Source organism: Schistocerca americana, chromosome 8 (genome assembly GCF_021461395.2).
Source record: "Schistocerca americana isolate TAMUIC-IGC-003095 chromosome 8, iqSchAmer2.1, whole genome shotgun sequence".
NCBI classification, from domain to species: domain Eukaryota; kingdom Metazoa; phylum Arthropoda; class Insecta; order Orthoptera; family Acrididae; genus Schistocerca; species Schistocerca americana.
This window is the reverse complement of record NC_060126.1, coordinates 121,507,048-121,527,732: the sequence shown is the minus strand read 5'-3', so window position 1 is coordinate 121,527,732 and position 20,685 is coordinate 121,507,048. Positions and strand designations below refer to the sequence as shown.

The following is a 20,685-nucleotide window of genomic DNA, read 5'->3' as shown; positions in this document are numbered from 1 at the left end:
AGAACCTCACTATCTTCCTGCACGTCTCGCACTGCAAAAGGTGATTATTCGGGCTTCTGACAGGTGGTCACTTGCGGTTTGCCTCGCGTGCAAATTAGCTCAAGAGATTGTACATAAAATAGACACACTTCTACATGGTCTCCTTTCATGTAACATAAAACATCTAGATGATCATCTCAATCGCCGTGCGCATAAGCACATCTGGGACGTTGGAAACAATTGCTTCGCCGTCCGGGGTGGCCGAGCGGTTCTAGGCGCTACAGTTTGGAACTGCGCGACCGCTACGGTCGTAGGTTCGAATCCTGCCTCGGACATGGATGTGTGTGATGTCCTTAGGTTAGGTAAGTTTAAGTAGTTCTAAGTTCTAGGGGACTGATGACCTCAGAAGTTAAGTCCCATAGTGCTCAGAGCCATTTGAACCATTTGCTTCCACTACTGTGGAGATCGCCAAGGCCAAGTACAGGCGAGGCAGACACAATGTCTTTAACATAACCGCACAGGAAGAGGTGTTGTGTCCGAACATCACGGTGGCCAATTTTTTGGTTCACAACGTCCTATACATCGCTGCGGAAATGTTCGAACCAGGAAGTCACAAATAGGTAAATACCAGCGCGGTGGTACACCGTTCTTCTGGAAGATGACTTTTGGCTGATGGGAAGAAGCTGAGGGACAGCAAATTTCCCTTGTTACTGTTTGAATGCTGAAGAAAAATGCTTCAACTATGCTGCCGTTCATCAGCGCACATTACACATTCACCTCTTCGCTGCCTCTGACATGTTCCCGAGAAATGTGTGGGTTTTACGAACCCCAATGTGACTGATATGCCTATTAACCTTTTCACAAGTATAGAAGGCCACTTTGTCAGAGAAAACGACATTCCTTAGACAGCTGGGGTCTAACATCTTAATACCAAATTCGTGGCGAAGTTGCAAACCGTTTCACTTCAATATTTGCACAGTTTGATCATTGCAAGTGTGCAAGCTAAGTCTTATATGAAGCATCTTGTGAACTGTTGAACGAGGGATGTATACTCTCGTAGTGCTCAGCAAACTGACTTTGATGGGCTCCTTTGGAAGATCTCTTGGATCTCCTGTGCCATTTCATCAGATGAACCAGAACCTGCCTGTTTAGACTCCCAGTGCCCAGGGACTTGTCATACCAAGACTTAATCGACTTCACATCTAGAGGCTGGCTTTGCAACTCAAGTCAGAAATTTCTTTGGACAGCAATGGGTGGTTTTGTTTCCGTATACACAATTAAATTCCTGTGTGAGTATTCATCGAACCGCCTTCAAGTTGTTTCTCTACCATTACACTCTCGAACAATAGGTGGGAAAAACGAAAACTTAAATATTTTAGTGCGAGCTCTGATTTCTCTTATTTTATTAATAAGATTTCTCTATATGTATGCGGAAGGAAGCGGTGACCGAAATTTCGTGAGAAGATCCTGTCACAACGAAAAATGCCTTTGTTTTAATGATTCACACCCCAATCCACATATCACATCCATGGCACTCTCTCCCTTGTTTCAGGATAATACAAAACGAGCTACCCTTCTTTGAACTTTTTCGATGTCCTCAGTCAATCGTAACTGATGCGGATCCCACGCCGTGTAGCAATACTCCAGAAGAGACGAACAAGTGCAGTGTAAGGAGTATCTTTAGTAGACATATTGCATTCTCTTAAGTGTTGTGCCAATAAATCGCAGTCATTGGTTCGCTTTTCCCACATTATACACGAGATCGTTCAAATTTGAGTTATTCGCAACTGTAACCCCTAAGTATTGAGTTGAATTCATATTAGCCTTTACATTTGTATGATTTATCGTGTAATCGAAATTTAAAGGATTCCTTTTAGTGCTCATGTGGATGTCTTCACACTCTTCATTATTTAAAGTCAACTTCGACTTTTCGCACCATGCAGACATCTTGTACAAATCATTTTGTAAAACTCGTTCTGATCATCTTGTGGCTTTACAGAACTGTAAGTGAGAGGATCTTCTGCAAAAAATCTCAGTTCATGTTGCCTTATAAATCGTTTATATAGATCACGAACAGCAGAGGGCCTATAGCACTTCCTTGGGAAACGCCGTATATTATATGTTTTATTCGATGATTTTCCGTCAGCTGCTGTGAACTGTGACCTTTGTGACAGGAAATCACGAATCCAGTCACACAACCGACACAATACTCCGAAGGCACGCAATTTGATTAAAAGTCGCTTGTGAGGAGCGGTTTCCTGGTGGAAATCTGAAAATGCTGAAATTTGACATCCCCTGACGATAGCATGTCTAACTCATATTGGCAGTAGTTCTTGATTCGAATTCTAAAATATTTACATCGTCTTCTTTGGTGAAGGAATTTCGGAGAACCACATTTAGCAACTGTGTTTTACTATGGTTTGTTCGGATTTTTCGGATCTTATACAAGGAATTAATTAAGCACAAAGTACATGGGAAAGATGAAGTTGCGTTTTGAGACTTACTGAAGCCGTGCAGAGTGAGGTTCAACAGTGGCTAAGATTCTGGACATGTACATAGAAAGGTGGGGGCTCAAATTACAATCCGGATACCAAAAATTAGGCTTCCCATTTTTTCCTTAAAGTTATGATGAGTGTTTTAACATCACCATGGTCAGTTCCCTCTACACCTTCTTCCAATCGAGTAAAAAATATTCCATTTATAGTAATATCGACGAGACATTAAACGCAATAGAAGACTTCATCGACAGTTGCACTGCTTATGGTGGAATATCTGAACTAGAAGGAGTAAAGTGGAAATGGACATTGTATCCCACTATTCTCGACAATCAAATTAGCCTCATAGCGCTAAGACACTCGGGTTCTTCGAAGCTGAACGTCAAAAAACTGGCTACTGGTAATCCGGATAATTTTCATTAACTAAATTTGGTTCTAAAGCGTAGCAAGGAACGCAGTATATGTGGTGGGGTTTAAACAGGAATAATGGAAAAAGACCTGGCGTTGAGACCTCTTTGCCCTATCAGGTTATTATATAGCCCCGTAAGAAAAGCGGTAGTTGCTGAGGACTGTATAGCGTGAGGTTGCTGATTTGTACGTTACCAAAAATCATTCGCAGAAACAGTTATTTTCTCTGTTTCCTTTCACGTCCTGGATCACTATAATTAACTACCGCTTTCAGCCCTACCCGGAAGGACCCCGTGAAACACAAAATGTTACTAGCCTAAAATACAAAGAAATGCTGGTCGTTTAGTGTGCGATTGAAATGTCATAAATGATAAGAGTTCCGGTGATAAGCAGGCTGGGTTAGTGCACAGCCAGGACACTCGTGTTTCGTTGTAAACAGTGGGTCCCGCGGCGGCGGCGCGATACCTCCTCTGACTTATGACAGGGCTGCTTCCGAGTAGTGATTGATTATCGCCAGGGCGCGCCGTAGGTTTGGGAAGCTAGGCAAGTGGCTTGTTCTGGCACCTCATTGTCTCCACTTACCATTTCCAGGAGTAATACTTAAATACTTATCGCGGTTGACCTCTTTTAGCGGCAGCAGAACATTGCAAGCTGCCCACCGGGTGGACGCCAGAGTATATATACCTCGAGCGTTGATACTCGAGCGCTTAGTTCTAGCAACGACTTCCAGCTGAACAACGTGGAGGTACGGACTAAATTTCTCATTTACCTGTGTTCTTCTGTAAAGCTGCATATGAATACTTTTTACGCAGAGGGCCTGGAGTTACTGATTTAGACACTTCTTTCTCCATCACACTGAATTTTCTCAAATACTCATTTATTTTTTAGGATTCCTTATCTAAATCGACATAAGCGGAACCGTCTGTCTGTCCGTCAGTTAAGAACCCTTTTTCTCAAGAACGGGCAGAGGTATCATGTTGAAATTTATATCAAATACTGAGTTCCTTGGCGGTGTAAAAAATTTAAGCTTCTAAGTGGATGCAATCAAAGCAAAAAGATAAGGCTGTTTATGTAACATGTTTTGATATTAGCAAATTCACTCATGAAAACCCATAGCTGATCTGTCTATATATATAATTATGTTTTGTACTGAGTCCTCTGAGGTCGAGTCCCACTGGCGCTTTTCCGGTTTTTTCCTCTTGTGCTAGTATATTACACTGAGTTCTTCGCCAAACTTGTATCACTGTTAATTAACGCAAATATTCATGTTTGAAAATCATCTATAAATGATTTATCTCTCTTCCGTCTTGTAGGAGGCTTTATTTATACATCAAATACTTCTATCAGATTGTAGGTCCATGTCCGCCTTGATATCACGTAGCCTTTGACAAGCATCTGCACAGTAAACCACAGCTCCTTACACCCCCCCCCCCCCCCCCCCCCCACACACACACACATACAAAGAATGACGCCCTCCATGTCAACCAGCAAGGATTCCGAAAACATCGCTCATGTGGAACCTACCTCACACTTTTCTCAGGTGATATACTGAGAGTTACGGATAGAAATTGTCAGGGAGATACAGTATTTCACAGTGTCTGAAAGGAATTTGACTCAGTACCACATCTATATTTATTATCAAAAGTACGATCATATGGGATCATATGGGCTATCAAGCAGAATTTATGACTGCAGTGAAATTTCTTTTTCTGGGGAGGACACAGTAAGTTATCTTGGATGGAGAGTCATCGTCAGATATGGAAGTAACTTCAAGAGTGCCCCAGGAAAGTGTGTTCTGACGCTTGCTGTTCATGTTGAATGTTAATGACCTTGCAGTCAACAGTAAACTCAGACTTTTCGCAGATGATCCAGTTACCTGTAACGAATTACGGTCTAAAAGGATCTCGACAAGAGTTCAAATTGATACAAAAATTGGCAACTTGCTTTAAACGCCCAAAAATGCAAAATTGTGCACTTCACAAAGTTTGCAGTAAGAATCGGTCAACTCATACAAATACCTGTGTGTAACAATTTGTAAGGACGTAAAATGGAACGATCATATATGCTCAGTAGTATTTAAATCAGATGGTGAGCTGCAGTTCACTGGTAGAATAAGGAAACTGAATCAGTTTACGACGGGGACTGCACGCAAAATACTCGTGCACCCATCCCATAGTATTGCTCAAGTGTGTGGAATCCGTACCAGACAGGACAGGGGATGTTTCCAGAATGAGATTTTCACTCTGCAGTGGAGTGTGCGCTGATATGAAACTTCGTGGCAGATTAAAACCGTGTGCCGGACCGAGACTCGAACTCGGGACCTTTGCCTTTCGCGGGCAAGAGCTCTACCAACAGAACTACCCAAGCACGACTCACGCCCCATCCTCGTAGCTTTACTTCTGCCAGTACCTCGTCTCCTACCTTCCAAACTTAACAGAAGCTCTCCTGCGAACCTTGCAGAACTAGCACTCCTGAAAGAAAGGATATAGCGGAGACATGGCTTAGCCACAGCCTGGGGGATGTTTCTAGAATGATATTTTCACTCTGCAGCGGAGCGTGCGCTGATATGAAACTTCCTGGCAGATTAAAACCGTGTGCCGGACCGAGACTCGAACTCGGGACCTTTGCCTTTCGCGGGTGGAGCAAACCGTCTTTTGCCCGCCCAGTAAAACACGGGCATTAGTGGGAAGTGTGAAAGATGACCTCGGTTTGAGGAAGGCCGGCCTATACCAAATTCCCTGTGAGTGTGGGAAGACTTATATCAGACAACAGTACGCACCATCGAAGATCGTTGCCGAGAACATGAAAGGCACACTCGACTGAAATATCCAAATAAGTCGGCGGTAGCAGAGCACTGTTTGTCCGAGAAACGAGATGGATTATGTGCGTACCGAGATCCTGGCTCAGACCTCTAAATATTGGGACGGCGTTATAAGGGAGTGGCTGGCTCTGAGCACTATGGGACTTAACTACTGTGGTCATCAGTCCCCTAGAACTTAGAACTACTTAAACCTAACTAACCTAAGGACATCACACACATCCATGCCCGAGGCAGGATTCGAACCTGCGACCGTAGCAGTCGCGCGGTTCCGGACTGCGCGCCTAGAACCGCTAGACCACCGCGGCCGGCTTATAAGGGAGGCTATCGAAATTCGCACCAGGGAAGATCTTATCAACCGAGATTGCGGCTATAATCTCAGCAAGGCTTGGGACCCGGCATTGAATGTTATTAAGAAGACTGTCAGCAAGAAGTACGAACTGGCGAACAGGGCGGACGTAGCAAGCACATCGACGCTACGACGGATTCCGGCGCCCACGTCTTCGCGACCGCCGGCGCGCGGGCGCTGACGGCGAGTGGAGCGGCCCGCGGGGGGAGGGGATCTAAATCGGCCGCCCGCCCTCAGGAGCTCAGTTCGTCAGCGCACCTGACGATGGCGACATGTCTGATCGCCGAAATATTGTGCCCCTTGGACACTATGAACCGGCAGTATACCTGTGAACTGTTCGAGCAACAAATACGCCAGGAGAAACTGAAGAACCATAAATAAAAGTAATTTGAAACTTCCTGGCAGATTAAAACTGTGTGCCCGACCGAGACTCGAACTCGGGACCTTTGCCTTTCGCGGGCAAGTGCTCTACCATCTGAGCTACCGAAGCACGACTCACGCCCGGCACTCACAGCTTTACTTCTGCCAGTATGCTGTGAGTGCCGGGCGTGAGTCGTGCTTCGGTAGCTCAGATGGTAGAGCACTTGCCCGCGAAAGGCAAAGGTCCCGAGTTCGAGTCTCGGTCGGGCACACAGTTTTAATCTGCCAGGAAGTTTCATATCAGCGCACACTCCGCTGCAGAGTGAAAATCTCATTCTGAAAAGTAATTTGCTCGTTTGATCCGACAGTAGTACGTAAAAGGTTTTTACAATAATAGCTGTGTACACAGTTGCTGAACTAGCAAATTACTTTTGTTTAAATTAAATTATGGCATTTTCTGATTTCCACCAGGAAACCGCTCCTCACAAGCGACTTTTAATCAAATTGCGTGCCTTCGGAGTATCGTGTCGGTTGTGTGACTGGATTCGTGATTTCCTGTCATAAAGGTCACAGTTCACAACAACTGACGGAAAATCATCGAATAAAACAGATATAATGTACGGCGTTTCCCAAGGAAGTGCTATAGGCCCTCTGCTGTTCGTGATCTATATAAACGATTTATAAGGCAACATGAACTGAGATTTTTTGCAGAAGATGCTCTCACTTACCGTTCTGTAAAGCCACAAGATGATCAAAACGAGTTTTACAAAATGATTTGTACAAGATGTCTGCATGGTGCGAAAAGTCGAAGTTGACTTTACATAATGAAGAGTTTGAGGACATCCACATGAGCACTAAAAGGAATCCTTTAAATTTCGATTACACGATAAATCATACAAATGTAAAGGCTAATATGAATTCAACTCAATACTTAGGGATTACAGTTGTGAATAACTCAAATTTGAACGATCACGTGTATAATGTGGGAAAAGCGAACCAAAGACTGCGATTTATTGGCACAACACTTAAGAGAATGCAACATGTCTACTAAAGATACTCCTTACACTGCACTAGTTCGTCTCTTCTGGAGTATTGCTACACGGCGTGGGATCCGCATCAGTTACGATTGACTGAGGACATCGAAAAAGTTCAAAGAAGGGCAGCTCGTTTTGTATTATCCTGAACATCTGTGACGTAGCATGTGAAAGTTGCTGGATTTGGACGGGTTACACCTGTAACTGAAATATCAGATCTGAAGATGGTTCTGAATGAACCGAAACCGGTCATATGAATAAAAAATTTGCAATCAAGACGGATTTTAAGTAACGTTATAAAATTACTGATTGCTGTTATCCCATAAGACAATATGTCTGTTTTTGCAAACGTTGCTACTTCATCCGGTGTGCGAGTTTTCTAAGCTTGCACTCTGCAACAGAATGGACATTGTATTGCGACTGCCAGACAGATAATACGATCAACTGCTCTACTCTTTGAGGGGTGTACAATTTTTTGATAATAAGCTACTAGCTAAAACTATGTAATCTTACTGGCCTTCCGTCCGTCCCGGTCCTGTCTGGTACGGATCCCACACACTTGAGCTATACTATGGGATGGGTGCACGAAGATTTTGCATGCAGTCCCCATCGTAAACTAATTCAGTTTCCTTATTCTACCAGTGAACCGCAGCTCACTATCTGATTTACATACTACTGAGCATATATGATCGTTCCATTCTACGTCCTTACAAATTGTTACAGCGCAGCAGAACGTCAATCCTAAGGGCCCGGATTCGATTCCCGATCTTCTCTGCTCAGGGACTGGGTGTTGTGTTGTCCTAATCATCATCATTTCGTCCCCATCAACCCGCAAGTTGCCGAAGTGGCGTCAAATCGAAAGACATGCACCCGGCGAACGGTCTACCCAACGGGAGGCCCTAGTCACAGGACATTTACATTTATTTACTGGCCTTCTGCGTGGCGGTCGAGTGCAAAAATTTTCCTATGGGACCAAACTGCTGAGGTCATCGGTGCCTAGGCTTACACTCTACTTAATCTAACTTACTCTAAGGACAACACACACACACATACCCATGCCCGAGGGAGTACTCGAACCTCCGACGGCGTGAGCCGTGTGGGCCGTGACTCGGCGACTCCGCGCGGCTCTCAAGTTTCACTATGACTAGTGTACGTACAAGTACGCCGACTTTGGGAAGCCACAGAACAACAAACTGCTCGCCAATTCAGTATTGGGCAACAGCGGCGAGTGAGCAGCCGTACAATCCAGAACCATCTTCCTACTACAGTAAGCGGACGCCACGGCCCATTTGATACATGGTACCTCCGTCCCCATGAAAATTTTGTTCATCGATTTAGACAAGATAGGAGGAATAGTCCCAAAAGTCTGCTAAGTATGTTAGCACGAGCGGTCTTCAGCCATAAGCGGAGTAATAACAGAGACCTATCTCCTTGTCTGTGTGCTCGTGGTCTGTCAGCGCGTCCTTTACCGATTAAAACGGGTCTGCCCTCACCTGGTCTGCAGTCCTTCTTACATTGCACCCAACTGGTTAGGCCCAGCTGCTGTTTGCATTGACCAAACACAATTCAGGAAGAGGGTCGTACATCATCAAATAAATGGCAGGAAACGTGGTAAAAACACACCTACGTCCTCCGATTAGTTTGGTGTGCATCAATCACAAGTCAAATGCAAAGATACGGTTGCCCTGCAACAGAGCTCTCGAAGTGTCTATGGTAGCCGCTAATTCTGATTAACAACAAACATTTATAAATATAAGTGGTTCAAATGGCTCTGAGCACTATGGGACTTAACGTTTGAGGTCATCAGTCCCATAGAACTTAGAACTACTTAAACCTAACTAACCTAAGGACATCACACACATCCGTGTCCCAGGCAGGATTCGAACATGCGACCGTAGCAGTCGCATGTTTTTGTGAATGGACTGATTTTGCTTCTTCTATCCTTCAGGACTTGAGATTAGTCCAACCGCCTGTTGCCGAAGGGTATCTAGCCACACAAACGGCGTGTTACATTTAGATTTTTCCGATAGTATCTGTACGCCAAGACTCCAGACCCTGCTAGTGCTTGGCCCCGGGGGCCCCGTCAAGGGTGACTTGCATTTTTTCTGGGCGCTCGACGTCCCTCAGCGCTACAACGGACAGAAGCAGGTGTCGCACACCCCAGAAAATTCCGTTGCCCACACTCAAATAAAATTTGGGTATCTACCTAGCCGAATATCGGATTAATATGCCGTTTGCTCCAATCAGTACTAAAATAGAACAAATGTTGATGATATATTCTACAATCCATTCTTCTCTTACTCTACTGACCCTATTACTTTAGTTTTGGTCAATGAGATAGCACATCACTGCCATTTTGACATTCATGTAACTCTGTCTATTACGTGTCGCAAGACAACGATTAATGTTGTGGCGAGAACTTTCCTAACAACATCGAAAATGTTTGCCTGGACATAATTCATGGCACACAATGCTATATGCCACTAACTTGAAATAACCGCAGGAATCAACGTGGGATGTACGACGAATAAATCCGTTTGGGCAGTGATGCGAAATTTGGTGTTGATGGGCTATGGCAGCAGACCACAGACGCGAGTGCCTTTACTAACATCGCCTGCAGCGCCTTTTCTGGGCTCGTGAATATATCGGTTGGACTGGAAAACGATGGAGTATGTCGCAGAGAACATGAACATCAGCTCTTGAGGCGTTTACTATTTTCTCTTAGAGGCGGCTAACCATTCTGATTACTCACATATGATCCGTGTAAGAGGTGATCGGATGAATTTGCATGTTCATAACAAATGAAGTGGACAACTGCAGTTCGAATTTAAGCGAAGGATTTGACAATGACCGCAATAGCAGTACTAAGTCAATCTACTTTCATATTCTGATTGGATTTCCAAATGGTTCAAATGGCTCTGAGCACTATGGGATTTAACATCTGAGGTCATCAGTCCCCTAGAACTACTTAAACCTAACTAACCTAAGTACTACACACACATCCATGCCCGAGGCAGGATTCGAACCTGCGACCATAGCGGTCGCGCAGTTCCAGACAAGCGTCTAGAACCGCTCGGCCACATCGGCCGGCGATTTTATTTCCCTCATGTTATACACTGCGGTTACAGAAGTCACGTGATAGCGATAACACATACTCAGATGATGGTAGTGCCACTTACACGAGATATAAAAGGGCAGTGTATTTGCGGAGTTGTCGTTTGTACTCTGGTGATTCATGTGAAAAGGTTTCGGACGCGATTATGGCTGCAAGACGGGAATCAAGATACTTTGAACGAGAAATGGTAGTTGGAGCTAGACGCATGGGACATTCCATTTCTGAAATCGTTAGGGAATTCAATATTCCGAGATCCGTAGTGTCAAGAGTGTGCCGAGACTATCAAATTTCAGGCATTATCTCTCACCACGGACAACACAGTGGTCGACCGCCTCCATTTATAGAAAGAAGAGCAGCGGCATGTGCTTGGGGTTGTCATTCGTGACAGACCAAAAACACTGCTTGAAATAACCGCAAGAATCAACGTGGGATGTACGACGAATAAATCCGTTTGGGCAGTGATGCGAAATTTGGTGTTAATGGGCTATGGCAGCAGACCACAGACACGAGTGCCTTTACTAACATCGCCCGCAGCGCCTCTTCTGGGCTCGTGAATATATCGGTTGGACTGGAAAACGATGGCCTGGTTTCAGGTGGTGAGAGCTGATCGTAGGGTTCGAGTGTGGCGCTGATCCTACGAAGCCATGGACGCAAGTTGTCGACAAGGGACTGTGCAAGCTGGTGGTGGCTCCATAGGGTTGTGGGTTGTGCTTACATGGAATGAACTTGGACATCTGTTCCAAATGATCCGATCATCACCTAGGTTGATTATGTTCGGCTACTTCTAAGAGAATTTTCAGCAACTCATGGACTTCATGTTCCCAAACAACGATGGAATTTTTATGGAAACAATGCACCACGTCCTTGGGCCGAAATTGTTCTGGGTTGGTTTGAAGAACATTGTGGATAATTCGATGATTTGATCACACAAATCGCCCGACATAAATCCCATAGAACATTTATGGGACGTAATCGAGAGCTCAGTTCGAGCACAAAATCCTGCAGTTGCACCACTTTCGCAATTACAGACAGCGATAGAGACAGCATGGCTCAATATTTCTGCAGTGGTTTTCACCTACTTGCTGAGACCATGCCACGTCGCTTTGCTGCACTACGCTGGGCAAAAGGTAGTCCGACACGACGTTAGGAGGTATCCGTTACCTTTGTCGCCCCAGTGTAACAACGATGTCTAGACAGAGGCAAGAAGCCGAAAGGGGAGAGCGAGTGCTGTAGGGAGATTGCTGGCTGCACCTGGCGTTCCCCTTGAGACGTAGAAGGGAGTGTCCTTTCGAGCTGGATAGCGAACTAAAGGCCAGGGAAGAACGAAAGAACAGTGCTTTGTGCCCTTGAGTAATGGACGCGAGGCAGGCGCTAGGCCACGGACCACCAACGCTGGGGGCAAAACACGGACCAATGAGTTACAAAAAGTCTGTTTTTACAGTGTCTGTATTTTACACTATGGTATCCTTCAGACATGCTTGCAAGTATGACTGAAGGAGATATAAGTATATGTTTAATGTAGTAAAATGGCTCTGATCACTATGGGACTCAACTGCTGAGGTCATTAGTCCCCTAGAACTTAGAACTAGGTAAACCTAACTAACCTAAGGACATCACAAACATCCATGCCCGAGGCAGGATTCGAACCTGCGACCGTAGCGGTCTTGCGGTTCCAGACTGCAGCGCCTTTAACCGCACGGACACTTCGGCCGGCTATTTAATGTAGTATACAGACACTCTATAAACACAGAGATTGTGTAAATCATTGGTATATATGCCACGAGAGGGTAATACGGTGACAATAAATGAAATTTGTCTCTCTCTGTGTAGGAATCACAAAGTGCAAATACAAGGGATATAGGGATATGGACAAAATGACATACAGTAGTCTGGGTCGGTCCGGGAGGTATACTAAGGTAGCCAAAATGGCTAAGGCGACTGCTTTCGGTAAGTGGGAAATCTGGATTAGAGTCCTAGTTGCGCACAAAATTAGTAAAATTCACAACAGATGTCAATATATACTCGCAGTTTGTGGATACATCCGGTAATAATACACGGAGATACCACCGCGATGTTAAAACACAATCCTCCCTGATTCCCTTCAGTCTAATTTCTGGGCTCTATTTGCACTGACAGGTAGCCAGAAGAAATTTCCCGGCAGTATGAGCGATTTTAGAGAAGCACAGTCAGAAACACCGCTGAGTTTGTCTTATTATCGCAATACTGGTAGCCCGTCGAGCTGTGGTAAAAAGAGTAGAACTTTTATTCCTTTTTGTTTCTGCACGATGGTAAAAAAAAAATTGCCAGGAAGACACCATCCTGCATTCGTAGCCGGCCTGTGATATAGGTCCTGTGCCCCACTTTTTAGAGTGAGAGAGGCAGTGAGGCAGTTGACTGGGAGAATAGTTTTATCGTGCCGCTAGAAGCAAGATGGCAAAAATGTGAGAACCCACGAGCGTGTCTGGTTTTGCTTTCACAGTCTGACTGACACAGACATGGCACAAGACTGCTGCCCAGGGACCAGTGCTAATTAATCGGGCTATGCAACGGAATTTATAGAACACAATAAATCGTGGGGACCTAAACACTATGTCCTGAGTGGGTCTCAACTAATTTTCTAATAATTCTGCCTATGAGTTTGGGTTTCATTAACTACAAAAGGAAAATCAAGGGTTAAAATACATTTATGATTTACTCCAAATTGGCTTGTTAAATACTGAAAGAATCAAACATTCATCATAAACAGCTCTGAATCAAGTAGTGCATAGATGGTGAAATAACGACTGTAGCTAACTGTTGGAAAAGTTCGGAGGTTGATAAGGGTAGTAATCTGGTTACGCCAATTTCTTGTCATCGTTATCCTACCGCGAGGTTGAATAACAAGGTGATTGCAAGGCGAGAGGGTGACAGCAAGTGAAGGCAAGCACATTATTGGGGCAGAGCGACCTATCGAAGATTCGTTACTTCCATAAAGTTAAAAAGTTAACGCGCTGTTCCCGCCCTGTAATGCTGTTGCTGTAATGTATTCTTACAGTAGTCAGAGGTGACCACCGTCGCCCTGTAATAGCGTCACAGGAAGGGGCCCTCCGTCTCTCCTCAGAGTCTGGATTTAGGTCTCGTCTACAGAATCCGAAGTGTCTCCCTAGGTTTAGTCCGTCATCCTTTCTCACTAGTTCAGTCTCCTGTGTTTCTCTGTCCCCATAGTTTGAGTGCCCTTTTCCATCACCCCCAGCTGAGTGCCCAAAAAAAGGCAATTCCACTCCAGCTTGGCAGCTTTCGATTGGTCACTAAATTTACTGCCAACCTTGCCCCTTAGTATACAGGGTAGTTATAATTAAACTTTCCCAATTTAACACGTTATAACACGGAAACTAATTACCGCACGGGTACCAAACTAGGTAGCATTAATGTCAAGGACACTGGAAAGAGAAACAATGCAGAATCGATTCATCTGAAAGACTGTTAACGTGCTGCTACGGTACATCATACCATTACATATCGGTACCTTTACTGCTTGAAAAGGGGCTCAGCATGGCACCCATTAGTGTCCAGAAGAGTCTGAGCGCTGGGTTTCATTCTGCGTAGAAGAACGAAACATGTCCGTAGGCTACCTCTCTTCATATGCTGCGCTTCGGATCAGCACATGTGTGAATGTTACCCTGGTAAACGTTCAAGTAGCCCCACAACCAGAAATCACAGCGAGTGAGATTAGGTGATTGTCCCGGCCAATCATTTAGAAACGATCGACCGATAATTCGATCGTTTCAAAATGTCTTTAGGAGAAGCGTGTCAACTTCACAAGCGATGTGCGGTGGGGCACCATCTTGCACGAAAACTGTTGAGTTCAATGCGTCTCTCTCCTGTAGGGCGGATACGACATGCTGGCGAAACATATCGCAGTAACGCTGGCCTTTGGTCCTCGAGTGCTAACCTGTTCAAAGCAGAATGAGCCAGTTAAGAACGTATCCGTGAAACCACACCATAAGGTGACACGTACACCGTACAGAGGAACTTCATGCACCGTGACTGGAGGTGAAGATCCCCATACTCGCCAGTTCTGCGTGTTCACCTTCCCCGTCAGAGAAAAATGAGCTTCGTTTGTCCATAAGTTAGTTCAGGGCCAGCTTCAATCCTTGCGAGAACGTGAAGAGCGAAGTCAACACGTCGTTGTGTGTCCCGTGGAGCACGGGATGTTCAACGGACCAGACACAACACGGACAATGCCTGACGATCGGAAATTGTGTGCAGCGTTATCTGCCATAGCAACAGCGATTTCCTGTGGTGCAACCGGTCGTTGGCCTCTTCGCGGAGCGACGCCCAGTTCTCCAGTTGATTCGAACTTCTTCATCATGCTCCGCACAGCAAATGGCGAAAGAGGACCCTTCCGTAATCCTTTCAGCTGTAATATTCTCGAAGTGCAGCTGCAGCATTACTGTTGTTTTGATAATAGAGCTTCACCTGCTCCTTTTTTCCAAGCTCATGTTGACATGTCAACAAGTGCACTGTAAATGGTCGTGTGGGAGAGACTATGAATCACGACGACTGACCACGGCACCTGGTGGCCATAGTTGGAACTGGATGGCGGCGCTATGACACATGGAAACCATGCACCCCATACTCTGGACATTAATGCTACCAAGTTTGGTACTCGTATAGTAATTATTTTCCGTGTTATATCGTGTTAACTAGGGAAAGTTTAATTATAACCACCTGGTATTTTGGTAATGCTTTCCATCCTCCCTCCAACGGCTCTGTAAAAACATTTTCCCAATGAACTGTGTTACAACCCCTCTCCACCTAAAGGGTGGGACTTGCCGTCTGAAATCCCTCCATCATTGGGAAAGTTCATCTCGTTGACGTGTGGGTGCATGGTATGGCCCTCAAGTTGTTGTTGTTGTGGTCTTCAGTCCTGAGACTGGTTTGATGCAGCTCTCCATGCTACTCTATCCTGTGCGAGCTTCTTCATCTCCCAGTACCTACTGCAACCTACATCCTTCTGAATCTGTTTAGCGTATTCATCTCCCTCTACGAGTTTTACCCTCCACGCTGCCCTCCAATACTAAATTGGTAATCCCTTGATGCCTCAGAACATGTTCTATCAACCGATCCCTTCTTCTAGTCAAGTTGTGCAACAAATTTCTCTTCTCCCCAATTCTATTCAATACCTCCTCATTACTTATGTGATCTACCCATCTTATCTTCAGCATTCTTCTGTAGCACCACATTTCGAAAGCTTCTATTCTCTTCTTCTCCAAACTATTTATTGTCCATGTTTCACTTCCATACATGGCTACACTCCATACAAATACTTTCAGAAACGGCTTCCTGACGCTTAAGTGGTGGTGCGTGGCCCAGCGACTGCCTGGCGGCTGCATGGCCATCTGCGACTCAGGGGCCACAAAACGACATTCGTTCGCATCCCTGGCCTTGAGTTTACTGTCTGGCTTGAAAGGACACCGCCTCCTATGTCCCAAGGGACGACCCTTGGTGTGGGCAGCAATCTCCCTCCGGCAGTCGCTGTCCCCTTACGGCTTCATGTCTGTCTCTGCACATCATTATTATAGCCTGCAGGAAAACCAACCAGAACATAAGAACACAGAAAATGTGTGCTGCCATTGTAATCACTGGCATATCCCACATGTAAATTCCAAATGAAACTGTTATGTTCACTTGCTATGAACGTTAAATTGTCCAGTCGCTTCTTAGAAGAATGAGTTGGGGGTTGGCCACCTTTCAACTCGATATTTAGAAATTAATTTAGTTGTAAATTGCTCGAACTCTCACAATAGACCAATTGGTGTCATTGCTTGGCACTGCTCTGTCAGAATATGATATGTGGAGAACATTGATTTCATTGATTGTCAGAGTTCTCGTAATTGATAATTGCTCAACACGATCGCTCGACGATGTGCCTGTATGCAGACTGGAGTAAGGCACCGCTTTTATCGGCCTGCAGATGCTGTGGCGCTGCTTCGCAGTCTGTCTGCTGCTGGTGGTGGCAGCCAGTGCTGTCCCGCTGGAGCTGTCGGGTCTGGCCGACGAGGAGGAGGCGGTGCAGCCAGTGGACGCTGGAGAGCCTGACCCTCCGGGAGCAGAGGAATCGGGCGAGGCCTCTGGCGAGGCGGCGGGTGGCGCCTCCTCAGAGATCGCCAGCTTCCTCACCGAGAGCCTCACGGAGCTGGGACACATGTTCTTCGGCACGCCCAGCAACGAGACAGGTGAGTGGCGTCTGAGTGCATCGTAGTATTTGGTCCTTGATATCCAGGATACGCAACACTGGGATAGACTCGACGTCCGAACTGGTCTCAAACACGTTCTATCGAGGACAGATCTAGCCGTCTTTCTATCCACAGGAGTACCTCAGCATCTCGCAGACATTCATAGGAACACTTGCCATGTCTGGAACATCATTGTCCTGGTAAAAATATAGTACCATGACACAGCCACATGGGATGTAGGACATGAAGCAGGATGTCCGTGACGTACTTTTGTAGCGTCTCAGTCACTAATAGCTGTAAATGTTAAAAAATATATCGGCTCAACCAGTTGTTAATAGTGTAAAACACTAAGATTGACGCGTTTCGGAAGTCAAGCTTCCGTCATCAGAATAATAAAAAGTAAAAGAACCTGTTAAAACTCGCTAAAACGGAACATGCACTAGGCACAATAAAATTGATAATAAAATTAAAACATCGTGGCTACTTCCCTTGGAAGACACGGCTGCAACAAGGGAAGTAGCCACGATGTTTTAATTTTACTATCAATTTTATTGTGCCTAGTGCATGTTCCATTTTAGCGAGTTTTAATAGATTCTTTTACTTTTTATTATTCTGATGATGGAAGCTTGACTTCTGAAACGCGTCAATCTTAGTGTTTTACACTATAAACAAGCGGTTGAGCCGATATATTTTTTAACATTGACATTCACAACCACGACCTCTCATCCAGTATGGATAAAATCAAAAAACTAGCTGTAAACTTAAGTCATACACGATGGCTAAAGGACACCATGACGCCTGGTATAACATCGCTGTGCCTCTAGAAACCACGAAAAGAATGGGATCTTACGTCAGGTCGCCCCCATATTCGCCGACGATGGTCGCCCTAGGTAGTACAGAACCGCGATTCATCGCTGAGCACAATGCGATGCCATTCGTCAACAAGGCATGCTTTCCAATCTCTGCACTACTAAATACACAGCTTTTTCTTTTATGGTGTTAACAGATGAGACGGTATTTCCCTAGTTCGGCTGCTGCCAGTCTTCGGCTGGGAGACCGGCAAAGAGTCCATTACTTGTTCTTGGGTGGCAGGCGCGGACGTGACAGGATTACAGTGTGGTTGGTACGCATTATGACATTCCTTCCTTGTGGCGGTCAGACATGGTCGGACGGAAACTCGATGACGCGTATGCCTGCTCTCATGTGGTACTGGATGGGACTGCAGTACCACGACTAGGTACCGTCGCATACGAAGGCGCGACAAACCTGGATATTGGCACGATTCGAGCAGTTCGCGAAATATAAACCTACAATGAGACCCCTATCAAACTCCGACTGGCAACACTGTGAAATGCGCGGCATCTTCACAATGATCACTCAACACCTGACGCTATTCACACCCGTTATATACCCTACCATGCTTGGTAACAACACTAAATATGAACAACGCTAGTGTGCTCTAGTGGCCGTTTTGCCTGTCACAGAGAACTGCAACTTCAAAATGGTTCAAATGGTTCAAATGGCTCTGAGCACTATGGGATTCAACTGCTGTGGTCATAAGTCCCCTAGAACTTAGAACTACTTAAACCTAACTAACCTAAGGACAGCACACAACACCCAGCCTCAAAATGGTTCAAATGGCTCTGAGCACTACGGGACTTAACACCTGAGATCATCAGTCCCCTAGAACTTAGAACTACTTAAACCTAACTAACCTAAGAACATCACACACATCCATGCCCGTGGCAGGATTCGAACCTGCGACCGTAGCGGTCGCACTGTTCCAGACTGAAGCGCCTAGAACCGCTCGGTCACATCGGCCGGCTAGAATTGCAACTCATCAGTTACGTACCGCTAATTGTGGGTACGGGTACGAAATTATGCTGACGTCCGATCGTGTTACATGGGTGCTTCACTTCTCTTGTTAGGCTGTGTATTTGTCAAAGCTATAACCGGAGGTCGGACTGGAAGATACACAGTTATCTCGACATATTGTATCCAATACGATAACCACTCAAAAGCTAACATTAGAAGACTAGTGTTACCACGTTGCAACACAATAATGAATCATAGTTAACGGACTTCGTCAGTTTATATATCTAAATTCCAAAGGTCTCTGAAAATCACTCTAGGGTCAGATAATAAATAACATATGAGATGTTTCATATGTCAGAGCTGACTCGACACGCCAATGTAACGAACAGTACTACCTCAGGACAGTGTTGACCCTCCAGCTTAGATTTCTCTCTTTTGTATACCTATTTGTTTTTTTTTTTTTAATTAGGGAACCCACACACTTTTTCACATGGCCTAAGGAAAGTATCCTTGGTTAGTAAACAAAATGTTCGCGGTTCTGGTTTCAAACCATACCACCGCTTAAATTCTGAATAAAAATCATCAGCAATCGCTGCCAAATACTCGACATAGAGGTAGCCCACATCCAGCCAACGGCCTTGTCAAAGAGGGTGAAGGACCCGACGGAGACCCAGGGCAGTCTCTTGCCCTTGGGGCTGGTAACCACCCCTAAAGGTGGAAGAAGCAGCAATGATCAAAGGTATGAGGATGCAGAAGGCAATGGAAACAATTGCATTTAACACATAATGTGTATTCACAAGACATGTGGCCTGTAACTGGAAAAGTGTCGATGATCTCTCCATTGGCAAAAGATTACGGAATAGTCCCCATTAGGATCTCCGGGAGAGGTGACTATGAGAAAAAGATTGAATACCCAACGGAAGGATAACATTCTACGAGTCGGGGCCTGCAATGTCAGAAGTTTGAACATTGTAGGGAAGGTAGAAAATCTGTCAAGGGAAATGCTATGGCTCAATCTAGATATAGTGGGCGTTAACGAAGTGAAATGGAAACTTGAGAAGGATTTCTGCTCAGATGAGTGAAGGGTAATATCAATAAAAGCAGAAAATGTTGAAATGGAGTAGGATTCGTCATGAATAGGAAGGTAAGACAGAGAGCGAGTTACTGTGAACATTTCAGTGACAGAGTTTTTCTCATCAGAATCGACAGCAAACCAACACCGACAACGATAGCTCAGGTATACATGCTGATGTCGCAAACTGAAGGTGAAGACATGGAGGAAGTACGTGACGACATTGAACGGAAAATTCAGTACGTAAAGAGAGATGAAAATCTAGCAGTTATGGGGGATTGGAATGCTGTTGTAGGGAAAGGAGTAGAAGAAAGAATCACGGGAGAATATGGGCTTGGTAGTAGGATTGAGAGAAGTGAAACACTAATTAAGTTCTGCAGCAAATTTCAGCTTACAATAGAGAATACTCTGTTCAGGAATCAAATGAGGAGTAGGTGTACTTGGAAAAGATAGGGGAAGATTTCAGTTTGCGGAAGTCTACGTCATGGTCAGGCAGAGATTCCGAAATCAGATAACAGCTTGTAAGTTTTACCGAGTAGAAGATATATTAACTTATCAGAATTCAGTGGTGATGAACAGCAGGCTGAAGTTTAAGAGACTAGTCAGAAAGAACCAATGCTCAAGGAAGTGAGATACGGAAATACTAAGGAATGAAGAGATACGTGTCATGTTCTCTGATGTTATAGATATTGCGACAAGGAATAGCTCAGTATGCAGTTCTGTTGAAGAGGAATGAACATCTCTAAAAACAGGAGAAGTTGGAAAGGAAAACATAGGTACAAAAAAGGCGACTGCGAAGAAAGTATGGCTAACAGAAGAAAAACTTCTCGATGAAGAAAGGAAGTCAAAAATGATCAGGGGAATTCAGGAATACAGAAATACAAATCACTCAGGAATGAAATAAATAGGAAGTGCAGGGAAGCTAAGGCGAAGCAGTGCATGAAAAATGTGAAGAAACCGAAAAAGAAATGTTTGTCGGAAGGACTGACTCACCATATAGGCAAGTCAAAACAATCTTTGGT

General features: G+C 44.9%; 1 protein-coding gene across 1 annotated transcript in view; it reads left to right on the top strand.

Annotated features, from left to right (window-relative positions):
• LOC124545614 (hatching enzyme 1.2-like) overlaps positions 1-20,685 on the top strand; it is a 146,953-nt gene that overhangs the window by 58,320 nt on the left and 67,948 nt on the right. The window contains exon 2 of the mRNA XM_047124562.1: positions 16,515-16,776. Within this exon, the coding sequence (XP_046980518.1) occupies positions 16,515-16,776 (262 nt within the window). The remainder of the gene's footprint in view (positions 1-16,514; positions 16,777-20,685) is intronic.